This window comes from Somniosus microcephalus, chromosome 5, assembly GCF_052327205.1.
Source record: "Somniosus microcephalus isolate GS21.2 chromosome 5, FLI_Smic_1.0, whole genome shotgun sequence".
NCBI classification, from domain to species: domain Eukaryota; kingdom Metazoa; phylum Chordata; class Chondrichthyes; order Squaliformes; family Somniosidae; genus Somniosus; species Somniosus microcephalus.
This window is the reverse complement of record NC_140991.1, coordinates 186,039,726-186,057,451: the sequence shown is the minus strand read 5'-3', so window position 1 is coordinate 186,057,451 and position 17,726 is coordinate 186,039,726. Positions and strand designations below refer to the sequence as shown.

The 17,726-nt window shown below is 41.3% G+C and overlaps 1 protein-coding gene across 2 annotated transcripts; it reads left to right on the top strand.

Annotated features, from left to right (window-relative positions):
* Positions 1 to 47: 47 nt before the first annotated feature.
* On the top strand, positions 48 to 16,767 carry LOC147117484 (protein PALS2-like). Of its 2 annotated transcripts, none has more exons than XM_085988500.1 (6): positions 48 to 863; positions 984 to 1,052; positions 4,736 to 4,897; positions 7,926 to 8,128; positions 13,025 to 13,153; positions 13,617 to 16,767. In XM_085988500.1, exons 1-6 carry the CDS (start codon positions 773 to 775, stop codon positions 13,791 to 13,793), a joined length of 831 nt encoding a protein of 276 aa, XP_085844626.1. In that variant the 5' UTR covers positions 48 to 772; the 3' UTR covers positions 13,794 to 16,767. The 2 variants fall into 2 exon arrangements, with proteins under 2 accessions (XP_085844626.1, XP_085844625.1); XM_085988499.1 differs by having other exon boundaries at positions 55 to 872.
* The last annotated feature ends 959 nt before the right edge of the window (positions 16,768 to 17,726 follow it).

Genomic DNA, 17,726 nt, shown 5'->3' with positions numbered 1-17,726 from the left:
TACTACAATTTTGGCAAAAGCATGACAATCAATAATCTTTATATAATATGAAATTACTACATGTATCTAACTCATCCTTCCATAGAAACCTACAAATCCCCCTCCCATCATAGCATCCAGCTGCATTTAGCCACATGTACTAATTCAACCACTGCACTGAGAGGGGTAGATTTTGCATACAGAGGGTGTCATAATCTGAAGGTGGTTGAATGTAGCAAGAGTGGATAGGGTTGGATGATGACTAACAGACCATTTAGTATAAAGGAAGCACAGAAGGGAAGAGAGGACATCCTCAAGAAGCGCATGAGTTAATGGAAAATGAGTCACAGGATGAGCCATCAACTACAGATCAGACAGATTAAATGGAAAGGAAACGGGATTGTAGTAACTACAGCTTTTGGTGGTGGGTTATTTGGCAGCTTGTTTAAAAGTACACTGTGCCAGATCCGGTCAAAAGGCAAAGACAAATGATTCACAAGTGTTCAACAGCGCTACTTTAATTGTCTGCAACGCAGGAATTAAGATCACTAGCGAAACAGCCATGCTGAACCATATTTGCACCCCTGGATTAGGCCTGATCTTTCAAGATAAAGGACCATTTGAGAATTAATGAGTATGTTCCATAACTAAAGAAAGCACCAGTGTAAGGCAATAGGATGTACTTGGAAAGATAAAAGGGATTATCCTTTCCTAAGGGTACGGTGTATATGAACAAATGTCATGACTAATGAGAGATAATTGGAGTAGTTGTGTTTAATTTCAGGCTTATCAAATGAAGGGCGGAGGAAGTGCAGGCCTAATTCCCAGTCAGATGTTGGAAGAAAAGAGGAAAGCCTTTGTTAAACGGGACTGGGATCTTTCAGGTTCGTCTGGTAAGCTGTTCAATGTTTTTGAAGTTTACGTAACTTGCTTAAAGGCACTTGTAGATGTAATAGAAAAAACATCAATTCATTGTCTCCAATTCTGTTTTGATCTTTGATTAGGACCATTTTGTGGAACAATAACTGGTAAAAAGAAGAAAAAGATGATGTATCTCACAACCAAAAATGCAGGTAAGATGCATTTAATGGTTATACTGTTTTTCATTGGATGATCAAAAGCTTAAGTATTTCACCCTTTCTTCTTAGGAAAATTTAAAGGATTTAATTATTGGTAAATAATGTGACTAGTTTTCATAAGCTGATAACGCCATTTAATTTTTTTAAATGTCCATAGGGAAATTGCAAATATAAGCAAACACAAGTGGCAGTAGTACTAGTAGGAGTGGTGGTGAAAAAGTTTTTGAGGAAGCTTTTAAAGGTAGAGCGAAGTAGCAACGCAGAGGGATTTAGGGAGGACGTTGAGAGTAAAGCTGAGAAGGGTGAATGCTCTGTCACCACGATGATGGGAAAACTGAGCTTAGAATGAGACATTTATGTGGTTTAAGGCCTGAGTTTGGGACACCAGCAAGGGGGGGATGTTGGAGGATTTGAACTAGGAGGTGATGAAAGCCTGGGTAAAGATTTCAATACAGTGGGAATTAAATAAGGGTAAAAGTGGGAAATGTTGTGGGAGTTGCATAGGGAGAGGATCGGGAGAGTAGATGGTGTGAGCCTGGTGAGGTCAGAGGAGAGGTGTGGTGTAGAATCCGGAGAGTGATGTGGAGTGAAGCCTGGGAGTTGTTGGGCGTGGAGAAAGGAGGAGGTGGCGGCTTGGGAACTGGGCAGGTAGTTTTGATTTTTGAGACAAAGTTCATAGCTCCTTGTGCTTGGATTTGGGATAAAGTGAGGATGGAGCGCTAGGTGTTCAGCCAAACCAGATGCAGGCTATTTAGAGAAATTAATCTTCAATATCTGGTAAAATGATAGAATCAATTATCGGGAGTAAAATTGAGAATTATCTGTACGGTAATAACATAGTAAACAGCTGCCAGTATGGATTCAGAAAGATGAGACCCTGCCTGACCAGCCTCCTTGAATACTTAGAAAATGACATCTCCAGTGCACTGTGAATAGCTCTATGATGTGATGTAGATAGAATTCCAAAAATCATTTAATGCGTTTCTGTATATTAGGCAAAGTGGTGGGTGTCATTTACAGGTGATGTCAAATTAGACGAAGTAGTGAAATCTGAGGAAGCTGCTCAGGAATGAGTTAGACAAAACATAAGTGGGCAGAACAGTCACTGATTAAATTTATTTTTGACAAGTATAAAGTACTGCACTTGGGGGAAATAAGTGGTCAACACACATACTTTACGAAACTTGTTGAAAAAACTGAGGATGAAGTTGAGTGGCTCACGTTTTGAGATTTTATGACCAATTTTTCAGAAATGATTTGGAAAAGGAGTTACTTTTAAATATTGGGATTTTAAAGCAAAGTGGGGGGGAAAGCGGTTAATATACTAATGGAATTGTTTTCTCCAATGATTATAAACCATAAGCAATTTGTTTGCCCGTTTTAGAAATCTATTGAAACCTCATTGTGCTGGGATGTTTCTCGTCCCAGGCCGCTTGCCAGTTGTTGTCTGGGATAGGCTCTCCTCTCTGAGCAGAAAAAAAACACTAATTCAGAGTCACGGGCAGACAGTCGAGTCTAGAAAAGGCCGTAAAGTCAGTTAGATTTTAAAACCGAAAACTGAGAGGGCAAGAAATGTCCGGGCTCCGAAGGAGAATGTAGGAGGCTAGTTAGAAGTTCTTTTATTTGTCAAATAAGATGATTCACTGATCTTGGAAAGCATGGTGTGTTCGTTATTTTGTATTATTACTCGAAGAAAAGTTGTACGGTTTGAACTAATTGAGTCCGATCATAACTGTGGCTCAGCTTAACGATTTGTTTTTGGCCTTGGCTTACCAAGTGTTTTTTTATTCTTGGAGTGTGGGCTTCACTGGCAAGGCCGGCATTTATTGCCCATTACTCGTTGCTCTGGGAAGATGGTGGTGGGCCACCTTCTTGATCCTCAAGTCCGTGTGGTGAAGGTGCTCCCACAATGCTGTTAGGTGGGGAATTTTTATTCTTTGTAGCAGTTTGATACTACTGAGTGACTTGCTAGGCCACTTCAGAGGGCACTTGGTGTGGAGCTGGAGTTGCACATACGCTGGACTGGGTAAGGATGGCAACTTTCCTTCCCTAAACTAGTCAACCAGTTGGCTTTTTAAGACAATCCAATAACTTTGTTGTCTCTTTTCTTTACTGATGCCAGCTTTTTATATCTCGATTTAAAAAAAAAAAAAAAAAAAAAAAAAATTAAATGTTTTTGTTAACTGAATACAAATTCCCAAACCGCCATGATGAGATTTGAACTTGCATTCTACTAGTTTGTTAGTCCATTAACATGACCATTGCACTACCACTTTTATATAACCACTACACTACCACTTTTTCGGTCCAGCTCCAAAGAGATTGAAGAAGCACATGTGCAAAGTACACGAATATCTAATTTAGATCACGGGTTGTGGAGTGGTGGGGTGGGTGGTAGTACTATTGTTGCACTTCTAGGTTATGCTATCATATAGTTAAATATTGGGCAGCATAGGCGCATCTCTAACGCAAGACAGACTGCTTATGGGAGTGTCCAGCACTGCTGTGACTATAAATCTATTACAGGCCGAGAGCCTATCTAAAGTGAGACCAAAACTTGGAACAGAGGTCTTGGGGGTCTTGCACTCGACATTCAACATGCCCAAATGCTGCTGAACAGCAATCAGAAAAGCAAATAAAGTGTTAACTATCTAGCCAAAACCGTACAGTATAATTCAGAGGAAGTCATGCTTAAACTATAATGCTCTTGTCAAAGAAAGAACTTGAATTTATATAGTGTCTTTCACAACCCTCCAACATCTCAAAGTGTTTCACAGCCAATGGAGTACTTGGAAGTGTAGTCACTTATAATGTAAGGAAACATGGCCCCACAAACAGCGATGAAATAAGTGACAGGAAATTTTTTTTTTTACTGATGTTGGTTAAGGGATACATGATGACTAGGTCAATCGGCGAACTCTCCTGCTACTCTTTGAATAGTGCCATTGGATCTTTTATGATCTGATAAGGTAGCACTCCCTCAGTACTGCACTAAAGTGTCAGCCTAGATTGTGTTCAATTCTCTGGAGTGGGGCTTGAACGCACAACCTTCTGATTTGCAGGTGAGAATACTACCACTGAGCCAAGGTTGATACTTTAGACCACCTTAGACTATATTTTACGTACTATATCACTGAAACACAAGTCAAACATTAAAGACTCTGAGGAAATTCTGAAGAGCCACAGGATTGATCTCCTGTCAGAGAGTTGAGTTATGAGAAAAGACTGGATAAACTTAGTTTTTCATCCTTGAAAGGAATCTGAGAGGCAGATAGGGCCTCGCTATAATGTCTCATCCAAAGGATGGCATCTCTGGCAATATAGCACTCTCTCAGTACTGCACTGAAATGCCGGCCTAGATTACGTGCTCAAGCCCTGATATGGGGCTTAAACCCACAATTTTCTGACTCTGGTTAACTGAGGCAAGCTAATGCAAGTTCGGTGATTTTTATTCAATCTATTGTTTCAAAGGACCTCCCCTTGATGCAAAGAACTTGCAAGTTGTTAACTTCATTATACAATCAGTGTGGTTTTAATTGCATAAAGTAATTTTTTATTTTGAATTTTACTTCTAGTTGACTGATTAAACCAGACTGATTAAAATGCCCTCCATATTGTTAGAATTGTACATTGTGAAGAATATTTGTTTCTAATATTTTTGCTGGATTAACACCAAGAGTTTGATCGACATGAAATCATGATCTATGAGGAAGTAGCCAGAATGCCACCTTTTCAGAGGAAGACCTTGGTGTTGATCGGAGCTCAAGGTGTGGGACGACGGAGTTTAAAAAACAGGTTCATCGTAATGAATCCCATGCAATTTGGAACAACAGTCCCATGTAAGTTTTTTGCAACTGGCAGAATTTATGATTATTGTTTGGGAATGAGAATTCTTCTTTCTTCCCTTCCTATTTTCCCCTCTCCTGCAGTCAAAAGTATGTAGTAACCAGTATCCAGGCCAATGCTGCTGGGGAACTGTCCGCCAAGTACGTTGTAAGAGTGGTACAAGGTCACTAAGGTAGAAGGTGCTGTAGCCTTTACCGAGGGCTCCACCATAATCTTGTAGCCGAGATCACAATGTCAGCAAGGACTAAATCTCTGGCGACCTATGTCCGACTATTCAGTGCAATATGCTGGGGCTTCAAAGCACTGAGGAAGTTAGAATTTAAATCTTTAAAGTTTTTTTTACACACACTTCAGCTTTTGTTTGTAAATGTAGAACTCCTTAGAACGTTCAATAAACTCTAAGTGTAGACAGTCCCATGTCCATGCCTGATCCCGTCCTCGCCCAGCATCCACACTTCCAGTTGGGTAGCGATGAGAAGGGCAACCTCTCCCCAAATCTGGGATCATGAGGATACTTGTAAGTCCCCCCACCACCACTCCCGTGGTGATCAGCTAACTCTGCACAGACCAGGGATTTAACCAAGGACCTTCCTGGTGTGTATAATTATTAAATGATCTCAATAAACCAAAATCTTCAAGTTTTAATAATGTGTGCAACAGTTGAAATTTCATCCCTGTGGCAATGTTCTGACCCACCAAAGGACTATTGGAAATAGTTGTAAAGTTACATAAATTGAAGTTCGTGTATCTTGAAAAAATGCTTCTTGGCCACAAAGAATAGGAAAGTTGTATTTTCAAAATCATTTTTCCTAGGCTTGAATTATTTTCCTCATATTTCCACAGGGGAATCATTATGGTTGTTTCATAACATGGCAGACTCGGTAGTGGAACGGTCTATCGTCTACAAATATCTTCCGATTAGACAAAATCATTTTTTTTTTAAATTATCATGAATTTTGATCTAACAAATTTGAGTTTCTCTGTGGATTTATTTTTCTGATGCTGATGAATCTGAATAATTTGATAAATATGGGAAGGCTACACTTTCTATCAGCAATTACATTAGTAAGTTGCAATTTAACAACAACTTGCATTTATATAGTGTCTTTTTTAATGTAAAAAAAAATCTCAAAAGAGGAGTAATCAGACAAAATGGATGTCGAGCCAAAGAAGGAGCTGTTAAGTTTGATCAAAGTTGGATTTTAAGGTGGGCCTTAAAGGAGGGAAAGGGAGGTAGAGAGGTTTAGGGAGGGAATTCCAGAGCTGAAGGCACGACTGCCAATGGTGTGGGGGTGGGGGGGGAATGCTGTGCACAAGGCCAGAGTTGGAGGAATGCAGAGTTCTTGTGGGGTGAGGTTGTAGTACTGGAGGAGGTTACAGAGATGACGAGACACAAGGCCATGAAGGGATTTTAAAATGAGGATGAGAATTTTACATTTTAAATTGAAGGTGCTAGACTGGAAGCCAATGTAGGTCAGAGAGGACATGGGTGAGTGGGACTAGCTGCAGGAGAGATGGAATATGAGCATCAGAGTTTTGGATGAGCTAAAGTTTATGGAGGATGGGAGGCCGGCATTGGAATAGTTAAGTTTGGGGGTTCCACAGGCACGGATGAGGGTTTCAGTAGCAGAAGGAATGAGATGAAGCGGAGCCCAGCAATGTTAGAGGTGGATGTCGTTGGTCTTTGTGATGGAGGGAAATGGGGTTAGAAGGTTCAGCTCGTGGTCGGGTAGGATGCAGAGGTTTCAAACAGTGTGGTTCAACTGGAGGCAGTTGCTATTGAGGGGGGCGGTGGAATCTGTGGCAAGGGTACAGACTTTGTGGCAGAGGCTAAAGACGATGGCTTCAGTCTTCCCAGTGTTTGACACGAGGAAATTGCGGCTTATCCAAGACTAGATGTCAGGCAAGCAGTCTGACAACACAGGCAGTAGAGGGGTCAAGAGAGGTGGTGAAGAGGCAGAGCTGCATGCTTTCACCCTACATGTGGAACCTGACCCCATTTCTTTTGATGTAATTATTGGAGATGCTCTGGCTATAATTGGATAGGTAAGGGTGGAACCAAGTAAAGGCAGTCCAACTGAGCTGGACAATGGAGGAGAGGCGTTGGAGGAGGCTGGTGTGGTCGACCAAGTGAAAAGCTCCATAGAGGTCCAAGAGCGATAGTACTCCAAGGTCCAGTAGCAGAAGTTGTCATTTGTGACTTTGATTTGGGCCATTTCAGTATGGTAGTAGAGGCAGAAACCTGATTGAAGACATTCAAACATGGAGTTGCAGGAAAGATGGCATGGATTTGGGAGATGACATATTCAAGACTTTGGAGAGGAAAAGGAGGTTGGAAATGTGGTGGTAGTTTGCAAGGACGGATTGATTGAATGGGGGTTGATGAAGGGGAGGAGGACAGTACCTTAGGAGAGGGAATCATTTACAATGTCAGCAAACGGGAGACCAGGATGCAAAGTTGAATGGCCAGCAGTTTAGTGGAAATGGAATCAAAAGAGCAGGAGGTAGGTCTGGATAAGATGAGGTCAGAGGGGACATATGGAGGAAGCAACTAGATAAAGACTCTGGCTAGGACAGGAGGAAGCCTTGGGGGAGGTTTAGCTTGGCGGGCTAAAGGGAGGGGGAAGCAGCAGAGACATTTGAACGCATTATCTCAGTATTAGTGAGAGAGGTCCACAAGCTCCTCACACAAGTTATCCTGCTGCTTTTTAAAGTAGTCTTTGAATATAAAATGTACAGAAATGCAGACCATTAAGAACATGAAGTTATCGGAAAAATATTTTGAGGTTTGGCAGTTGTAAGACTGTTAAAAGTTGAACCATTTATTATTTTTTCTTTCATTCTGCCTCTGGCAGATTTACCAAGGCCCTTGTACTGTACATTCCATAATGATATAGATACTTGTCAAGAATGATCTACAGGAAAAAAATGCCTTAGTGAATGGCTTTGTAGAGTTGAAATAAAAACTATTATTTGAAGCATATTAAAATGTTTATTGATTTATTCTTGTATTTACTGTAGTTACTTCAAGAAAACCAAGAGATGACGAACAGGACGGACATGCTTACAGATTTGTCTCAAGAGTGGAAATGGAAATGGATATAAAAGGCAGCAGATACCTGGAACATGGGGAATATGAAGGAAATCTCTATGGGACAAAGATTGACTCAATTCATGAAGTTGTTAGTACAGGAAGAATGTGCATTTTGGATATTAATCCACAGGTAGAGTAACATGACGGATCATGAATTAGGTAATTTAGTAATAAGATAGAAACATAGAAGATAGGAGCAGGAGTAGGCCATTCGGCCCCTCAAGCCTGCTCCGCCATTCAATGAGATCATGGCTGATCATCCAAATTCAGTACCCTGTCCCTGCCTTATCCCCATATCCCTTGATCCCTTTAGCCTCAAGAAATATATCCAACTCTTTCTTGAATATATTTAATGAACTGGCCTCCACCGCCCTCTGTGGCAGAGAATTCCACAGGTTCACCACGCTCTGGGTGAAGAAATTCCTCCTCATTTCAGTCCTAAATGGCTTACCCCTTATCCTTAGACTATGACCCCTGGTTCTGGACTCCCCGGCCATCCGAAACATCCTGCATCTAGTCTGTCCAGACCTGACAGAATTTTATAGGTTTTGATGAGATCCCCTCTCAATCTTCTAAACTCCAGTGAGTATAAGCCCAATCGACACAATCTCTCCTCATACGTCATTCCTGCCATCCCAGGTATCAGCCTGGTGATTCTTCGCTGCACTCCCTCCATGGCAAGAACGTCCTTCCTCAGGTAAGGTGACCAAAAATGCACACAACACTCGAGGTGCGGTCTCACCAAGGCCCTGTACAACTGTAGCAAGACATCCTTGTTCCTGTACTCGAACCCTCTTGCTACGAAGGCCAACATACCATTTGCCTTCTTAACCGCCTGCTGCACCTGCATGCTTACCTTCAGCGACTGGTGCACAATAACACCCAGGTCTCTTTGCACTTCCCCTTCTCCCAATCTATTGCCATTCAAATAATAATCTGCCTTCCTGTTTTTGCCACCAAAGTGGATAACCTCACATTTATCCACATTATAGTGCATTTGCCATGTTTCTGCCCAATCGCCCAACCTGTCCAAATCGTACTGGAGTTTCACGACATCCTCCTCACAGCTTACCCTCCCACCCAGCTTTGTGTCCAAATTAATTGCATAGTGACAGAAGACGGCTCAGTACAACCCTGGAATTTAAATTTAGCATAATACATAGAAATACATAGAATATACAGCACAAAAACAGACCATTCATCCCAACCAGTTCATGTCGGCATTTATGCTCCACTCGAGCCTCCTCCCATCTTTCCTCATCTAACCCTATCAGCTTAACCCTCTATTCTCTTCTCCCTCATGTGCTTGTCTAACCTCCCCTTAAATGTATCGATACTATTCGCCTCAACCGCTCCCTGTGGTAGCGAATTCCACATTCTCACCACTCTCTGGGTAAAGTCTCTTTTGAATTCCCTATTTAATTTCTTTGTGATTATCTTATATTGATGGCCACTAGTTTTGCTCTTCCCCACAAGTGGAAACACTCTGGCCTAGAAATTGGGTTGGGGCGCCAAAGTGGCGCAAAAGTCGCCTGAGCGCAGGATTTAGCGCAGCGATCGGAGTAATTCCAATCGTCAGAAATTCAGTTTCAGTGCCGCTCGAGGGACACGGGGCGAGGCTCAAGGCACGCCACGTCCCTCTTAGGGCGCTGAAACTGATTATCGCAGCACAACGTGCTGCAGCGCCACACGCGGCACGGCACGCTGCGGTACTGCAGGCCTTCCTCCCACTGTTAAGGGGGAGGTGCCTGCAACAGTGCGAGCCCCGATCGCGAGTGCCGGCAAATGAGCCCGGCACCAAGGAGAAGTGCCGGGCTCTCGGGGAAACAGCCGGCAATGCGGGGGGTGGGGGGGGGGTTAGGAGGCCGGGGACGGAGGTGCTGGCAGGCGGCCGCCCCGCACCTCCACCTTAACTTGCGCCGCTGCCGGCACAGTAAGGCCCCGTGAACCGGGCAGGGGTAGCGAGCGGCGCAACTGCAGCGTTCGCTACCAAATATCGCGAACAGGGCACGAATGGGGCGCGCTGCGCACACTGATGACGTCATCGGTGGCGGCGCAGCGCAAAAGCCTAACGCCACCATTAGCGCCCCTACTGAATATCGCGGGAGACGCAGCTAGTGGCGCTACAGCCACTGACTGCCTCTTTAGGCACTAACAGGTGGCGCTACTCACCCAATTTCTCCCCCTCTGTGTCTACTCTATCAAAACCGTACATAATTTTAAAGATCTCTATTAGGTCACCCTCCAGCCTTCACTTTTCAAGAGAAAACAGACCCAACCTATTCATCCTTTCCTGATGGGTATAACCTTGCATTTCTGGTACCATCCTTGTGAATCTTTTTTGAACCCTCTCCAGTGCCTCTATATCCTTTTTATGATAAGGCAACCAGAATTTTACACAGTACTCCAACATGTGTGGTCTAACCAAGGTTCTATAGAGGTTTAGCATAACTTATCTACTATCAATTCTATCCCTCTAGAAATACACCCTAGTGCTTGGTTTGCTTTTTTTTATGGCCTTATTTACCTGCGTCGCTACTTTGTGATTTGTGTATTTGCACTCTGAGATCCCTTTGCTCCTCTACCCCATTTAGATTCTTATTTTCCAGGTAATATGTGACCTCCTTATTTTTCTTACCAAAATGTAATGCGTCACAATTATCTGTGTTGAAATTTACTTGCCAATTATATACCCATTCTGCAAATGTATTAATGTCGTCTTGTAATTTGTTGCCGTCCTCCTCAGTTGACCACTCCCCCCCCCCCCCCCCCCCACCCCATTGATGTCATCTGTGAATTTAGAAATTGTGTTTTTGATTCCAAAGTCTAAATTGTTAATATAAGTTGTGAATAGTGGCCCCAGCATTGATCCTTGTGGGACCCCACTTTCTACCTTCTGCCGCTCTGAATAGCCACCTTTTACCCCTACTGTCTGCTTTCTGTCTTGAAGCCAGCTAGCTATCCATTCTGCCACTTGTCCCCTGACCTTATTCATTAGTCTATTATGTGGCACTTTATCAAAAGCCTTTTGAAATCTAAATAAATTACATCTATTGCATTACCCTTGTCTACTCCCTCTGTTACTGCTTCAAAGAATTCAATAAGGTTGGTCAAGCAAGACTTTCCCTTTTGAAATCCATGCTTACCATTCATTATTATATTTTTGGTTTCTAGATGCAACTACATTTTAGACATTTTTAGAAGTTCTCAACCTTTTTTTGCCACATTTTATGTTCTCTCCTATTAACCCCCCACCCCAAAAAAAATGTTTAAACTAGCTTTTAAATTGTGACCTTTAATTATCAAGTAGATCAGAATACAGATATTACCGGTTTTCCACTATATCATGACGCAAGGCCAATATCTCAATAGGATGTCTGTTCCTTTAATGTATTTCAGTCCAAACTGCGACTTCCCTTAAATAATTTAGCAATGACTTCTTTCCTCCCCATCCACATCATTCAATTGTTATGCTCATACAGATACAGCCAATTATGTGTTTTTGAATGATAATTAAATGGTTCCATCAGAAATCTAAACAGAAAATGTTCTATGAAAGGGGTACTCAATGTAGAGGGTGTAATGTTAGAAAGTCTGTTATTTTGGGTATAATTAAGTAAGCAGGGAGACATTTTTTTCAGATCTTTCCTCTAGAGATGAAATATGTTGAAATAAGTTCATGAGCGGAAGGTAAGAAATTATGTAGATGAAGTGGGATTGGTGGGGCAGGAAGACCTTTTCTCAACCTATGCTTTCCCTCCGCCCTTTTTAATTTCCCCTCTTCCTCCTGAAGACATTGGGCTCGATTTTGTCAACGGGGAGCTTTTGGAGGCGGGACTCCCACTTTTTGGGTTGTAGTCCCGTCTCCATCGACTTGTGGCCAACCCACGCTATTTTCCCTTGATTGACCTTATTAAGCCGGCTCAGCAGGCCAATTAAGGGACACCTGGTTACTGGTGACGTCAGCGATTGACATTTCATCTGTCGAGAGCTTTTGACAGATGAAAAATCAGCGTTTGACAGCTCTGTGAAGCTGTCAAACACTGACACTCTGTCTTCTAACTTGAGTCCTTCTACTCAGACTCAGTTAGAGAGCTCTCCAGACCAGAAAGCGCAGGCTGCAGCTTTTGGCAGTTCAGCGGCCATTCTGCTTTCTGTACCGGTGAGCTGAGGGACTCCCGAGAACTGAAGGAAGGAAGCCTGCAGGAAGAAGTAAACGTAAGTAAAACTTATTAAAACACTTTTTACACTTACCTCTGCACGCATGTACCCATCACTCACCTGCTCAACGGACATCTCGACCCTTCCAACCCCTGCAGACCGACGGTCCGCCTCGCTAACTTGGCGAGGTTCGGAGCCGTCGGACAGCCCACACTTCAGGGCTAAAAATAGAGATTAGGCAAAAAACTGCCTGTTAACTACCTGTTAACAGACAGTTACTTGGTACTAATCCCCATCCCGCCTCGGGGAGGCGGCTCCCAGCACAGGTCGGGTACCCGCCTCCTGGGACATTGGCACGGAGGCGAGTTGGGGGCAGGATGGGTTCCTGCCCCCCGATTTCTGCAATTTTCCCGCCTCCTCGGGGCTTGGAAAATCGAGCCCATTGACTCCTACTGGAAGAGGGTTCTATTGACACCAGTACCCCTCCCAAGTAGCTGCTCTTCATGTGTGAAGATTGCCAGTGAGTGTTTGTAGGCTGTTTTACCATGGAAGGCATCACAGCTGATCCAGATCCTGTTCTCACCCAATTGGCAGAGGTTAATGGTTAGCAATTAAGAACAATACCCTAGGCTGATTTCTCTCCCCCTTTTTCCCTCGTGCAGGGATATTGAAGCAAATTGTAGAATCCCTCTTGCTATATCTCTTGAAATCTGCTGATTCAGCACAAACTGGATATTAGAGTGGGGCCCTCTGGTTTGTATAGCTCAGGTGCCACATGCTTTATGTATCTTTTGGTGTATTTCAAATATTTAATGATATCCTGCTGCCAGTACAGCCTTCCTTAGTATGTCTGTCTGTCTTACAGGCACTGAAGATTCTGAAGACAGCTGAATTTATGCCGTATATTGTGTTTGTTGCTGCTCCTGAATTAGAAACACTACGTGCCATGCACAAAGCTGTCATTGATGCTGGAATTACAACTAAACTTCTGACAGTAAGAGGCCCTTAAATTTTCACAGCTTTGAGTTCTAGAATACTGGCCTTTCTTTTCACGCTTTTGACTTATGTAGAAAATTCTGTTTGCTGGTACTCGATTATTGCAACCAATTATAGAGTAGTACTATTAATATTGCAAAATGGTACTTTGTGTTAACTTTCTAATAATCAGCTAACTTTAACAATTTACTAATCTTTGGTTATTAAGTTGTGCAGCCATGTTTTTTTTCTCAGTTCCTGTCTTTTTTTTAGGTTTTTTCTTTGCTATCATCTTCCCCTCCAATGGTTCTATTTTTGTTTCTGTGGCCTTATCTCTCCATGCCTGTTTTCAGCATAGGTCACATCCTCTATGCCTTTCCTTCCTATTAATTCTAATACGTGTAAATATTTTAACCGAGTTCAAGCTGTACATGTAGATGAGTCAGTTGGCATGTGTCAATTTTCTATTTATTTATTTACAGGACACAGACTTGAAAAAGACAGTTGATGAAAGTGCTCGAATTCAACGAGCGTACAGCCACTACTTTGATTTGACCATTGTCAATGATAACTTGGACAAAGCTTTTCAGAAGTTACAGACTACAATAGAGAAGCTCTTTATAGAGCCACAGTGGGTCCCAGTTAATTGGGTATATTAATAAATTGAAGATTAAAACTCTTTTTGGTGTGTGAATAAGTAAAGAATTGAATAGCAATGTCAAATTTGGCAGAACACAGCAGATGCAGAGGCAGGAAAGCTCTGTTGTATCTCATGCCTTTTATTCTTCGTAGGTTCTGTTTATAGTACACTATTTTGGCTTTTTATATAAATAACTGAAGGGAAAGTGTTCTTATAAATGTAATTTATTTTAATTTTTCTAACTTTTTACCAATAGTCTTTGTACCCATACATATCAAGTGAAGGAAAATAAGTTGCAAGGAAAATCATTCTTCATTTTTGCCTTCAAATACCTAGCTTACAGACATGTATTCAAGTCTTAAGCTTTTTGATGCAAAGTAAAGTTTTTTTTCAGATTCCAAAGCTGTAACTGGTCACAAAGTTATTTGTTAACTAAACCTCCATTGTATGTATCAACTGAAGCTATGCATCAGGATGTTATATAAACTATTGTTTCTGTAATAGATGCAGATTAATGGAATATGGTGTTCAGGTTTGACATGGCTACAGTGTGTTGTTGAAAGGGTTAATGCGTAGCTTCAGTCTATTCCTAAAGTGTATAGTGTACTTACGCCATTACACATTTGAAAAGAAATTATAAACTTCATGCGAACGGCCCCATCCCGCCAACCTGGAATTGTCACCTTTTTTTGTTTCATTCCAGCATATCTACCTTCAGCATTGCACTGTTATCATTCAGCTTTAAGTGGGTTTGGGTAACTCCTGTGTATTTACTGCAGTGAAAGTAGTCAAAACAGACACACTAGTGCATACTCGAGTATAGTAAGTCGAATATGACTGCAGTCATGTCTCTGCTGTTTATATTTTCTTTGGTGCAAGTATGTATCGCTCACTTTATCAACGACAGAAACTTGCATTTATGTAGCTCTTTTAACGTAGTTAATTGTCCCAAGGCACTTTACAAGAGCTTCTTGCGCTACTTATCAGATGTGCTGAGAGGTGAGGTGAGCGACTGCTGACATTTCCACAGTCTATGTCAGAGCTACTGTGGCCAGCTAGTAAAGGTTATTAACATCAATCCTGATAGGGTCCTTACATAGCTTTCATTTCTCCCTTTTCTTTCACTTGGCTCGGTGGTGGATAACCCGATCGAGTATGATGACTTTTGTTTGTTTTGCTGGGAGGAAATAGAAAGCAATATGTTAGATTTGAAGCCAGGTCTTCATTCCTTCCCACAGTGCACACTAACCTTTTTCATTACTATAATTATGATGCAGGATTCCCTTAGATGTAACGTGCAATATAGTTGGCTAATTTAACGTCTTTTGGATGAGACGTTAAACTGAGGCCCCATCTGCTCTCTCAGGTGGACATAAAAGATTCCATGCACTATTTCGAAGAAGAGCAGGAGAGTTATCCCCAGTGTCCTGGGCAATATTTATCCCTCAATCAACCTCACTAAAACAGATTATCTGGTTATTTATCACATTGCTGTTTGTGGGAGCTTGATGTGTGCAAATTCGCTGCCGTGTTTCCTACATTACAACAGTAACTGACTGCACTTCAAAAGTACTTAATTGGCTGTAAAGCGCTTTGGGACGTCTGGTGGTCGTGAAAGATGCGATATAAATGCAAGTCTTTCTTTTAATTGTGCCCTTGCAGCATTAAAAATTAAAACCAGAACTTTCACCCTTACTAGTTATTTAAATTACTTGCATCATTTCCCTTCCCAGTCTAACACTGTATCACAAGAATGGATCTTCTACAATCCGTATTAGCAGCCCTCACCAATCTGACCTTCCATTGACTTCATTTAGTCTCTGGTAGCTGTGCCCTGTAGAATTGTAATTTGGGCCCTAGTCTCCACGCACCTTCACATGTTGACTGATGGTGTGATTCTGAAGTTGGTAATGTTGCAGCAAGGCTGGACTGACTTTTTTTTTCCAAAGATTGATTCTACGGATTTTTTTTTTTTTTTTTTTTTAAAAGATAACCAGTATAAACTCCATAGAATGTGGTTTGAGTTAATTTTTTTTTTAGTCAGAATGTATAACCAGCCACATCTACCTTTTTCTAGTGGTTTTTAAAATAATTTTTATAGTCTCTTTGGTTGTTCATTGAAACTAATTTGGGATTCTAAAATGTTGTACACTTGAATGGAATAGACTGTAGCTTTATCTGTTCTCAATCTACTCTGCTGTTTCTGCATGGCTCCACAGCAGCATATTTTCCCACTGAAATGAAAACAAAGCAGTATGCAAAGACTTACATCCCTATAATCAATTTAATTAGATTATTCAACCATCTTATTGGTTCCACTGAATGCCCTCAATATTGATAGTTGAATTACAAGTTCCTTTGCCAGATCAGATTGTTTCTGCTGAAGTTAAAAAAAAAGTTTTACAGCTGTCGATTTGTTATAAAATGAAACCTTTTGTACAGACTCTGTTGCTACTAGAACTTATGTAACTTATTGCCCATTGCTAGATCTTTAGATCTTTGACCTGAAACATGGAAACAAGTGAAAGGAGGAAATTGAAAACTTTCACTCTTCCAACAAAGTTTACACAGAGAAATATTTTAGTATTTCAAAAATTCCAGTATTTGTATTTTTGTTATGTGATTTGTTTTAGTTGTGGTGATATTAAGAATACTTTGAATGTGTGATTGAGATAAGGATGTTAATTTTAGCTGCAGTTACTTTAAAGTATCTTGTCAATGAATTGTGCTAGCGATTATGTTATGGATGAGTTTGTTCTGTGCTGATGATGCATATTTGTTAATCTACCTTTTAAATTGTTCTTTTTATATTTTATTGGAAGTGTTGTGTCCTGTCTTAGTGTTTGTATGTTGTTCTCCTCCTTTCCCCCTCCCCCTCCAATGTATCGTTTAGGTGAGTCTGGGATATCCAGGATTCTCAACTCAATTTGGTAATATGCATTCAACACATTCCTTCCCCCGTAACACTAAAAATAAAGTAGCTCGTTAACTGAGCTATTTGTTAGCTCCTCTTTATTCTGCAGGTTACTCATATATGGTCAATCTGTGAAGGATCTAGCCCAGTATTTCTGAAGCTTGGTTGCAACGGCTGTCAGCTGCTGCAAGGAGACTAAAAGAAGGGAGAGAAATTGCAGTTGTTAAGATGATATGCAGTAAACATCTAAACCCATAGTGGGTTTTTATACTTCTATATTGAACAGTCTTGTACATTAGGTGGAAGGATTTTCTTGGGCTGAATGTTTGTAAGGATGTGAATGAAGGAAATCATCCAGGTGAAGGTGGGGATACAAAGGAAATACTACCTCATGGGTATTAATGATCAGGTTTGAAAGTACTTTAGTACAGTAATACAGTATCATGGAGTGGGTACAAACAATTGGAGAGGGAAGGAGAATAGTCAGAAGTTGTGGTTGTTAGAACAAATGATATAGGCAAAAATAGAATTGGGGACCTGCAAAGGCGTTCTGGCAATTAAAAGATAGTTTAAAGATCGGGAGTTGATGTAGGAGAGAAGGATTCATATTCCTGGGACATTGGGACCAGTTCTGGGGCAGCATTGTCGTGTACAGGATGGACAAGTTTAATCGGAGCAAGGCTGAGACCTTTGTCCTCACTGGGAGTGTAACCACTTCTGTGAATGAAGATTTAAATTGATATGGCAGGGGAGCAGAAAGGAAAGCAAAAAGGCTAAGTAAGGCATGTAGGGAAGATAAAAAAAAACCAATACATTTATAAAGAACAAGTCAGAAGGAGGATCAAAATGAGTAAAACTGCCAAATAGACAGAGGCAGGTTTGTATATACTGTATGTAAAGGTATTGTGAATAAAATTTGAGTTAGACGTACCAATTTTGATGGGTGGATAATAACAACATCTTGTATTTATATAGTGCCCTTAACGTAGTAATACATCCCAAGATGCTTCACAGGAGTGTTATAAAACAAAATTTGAC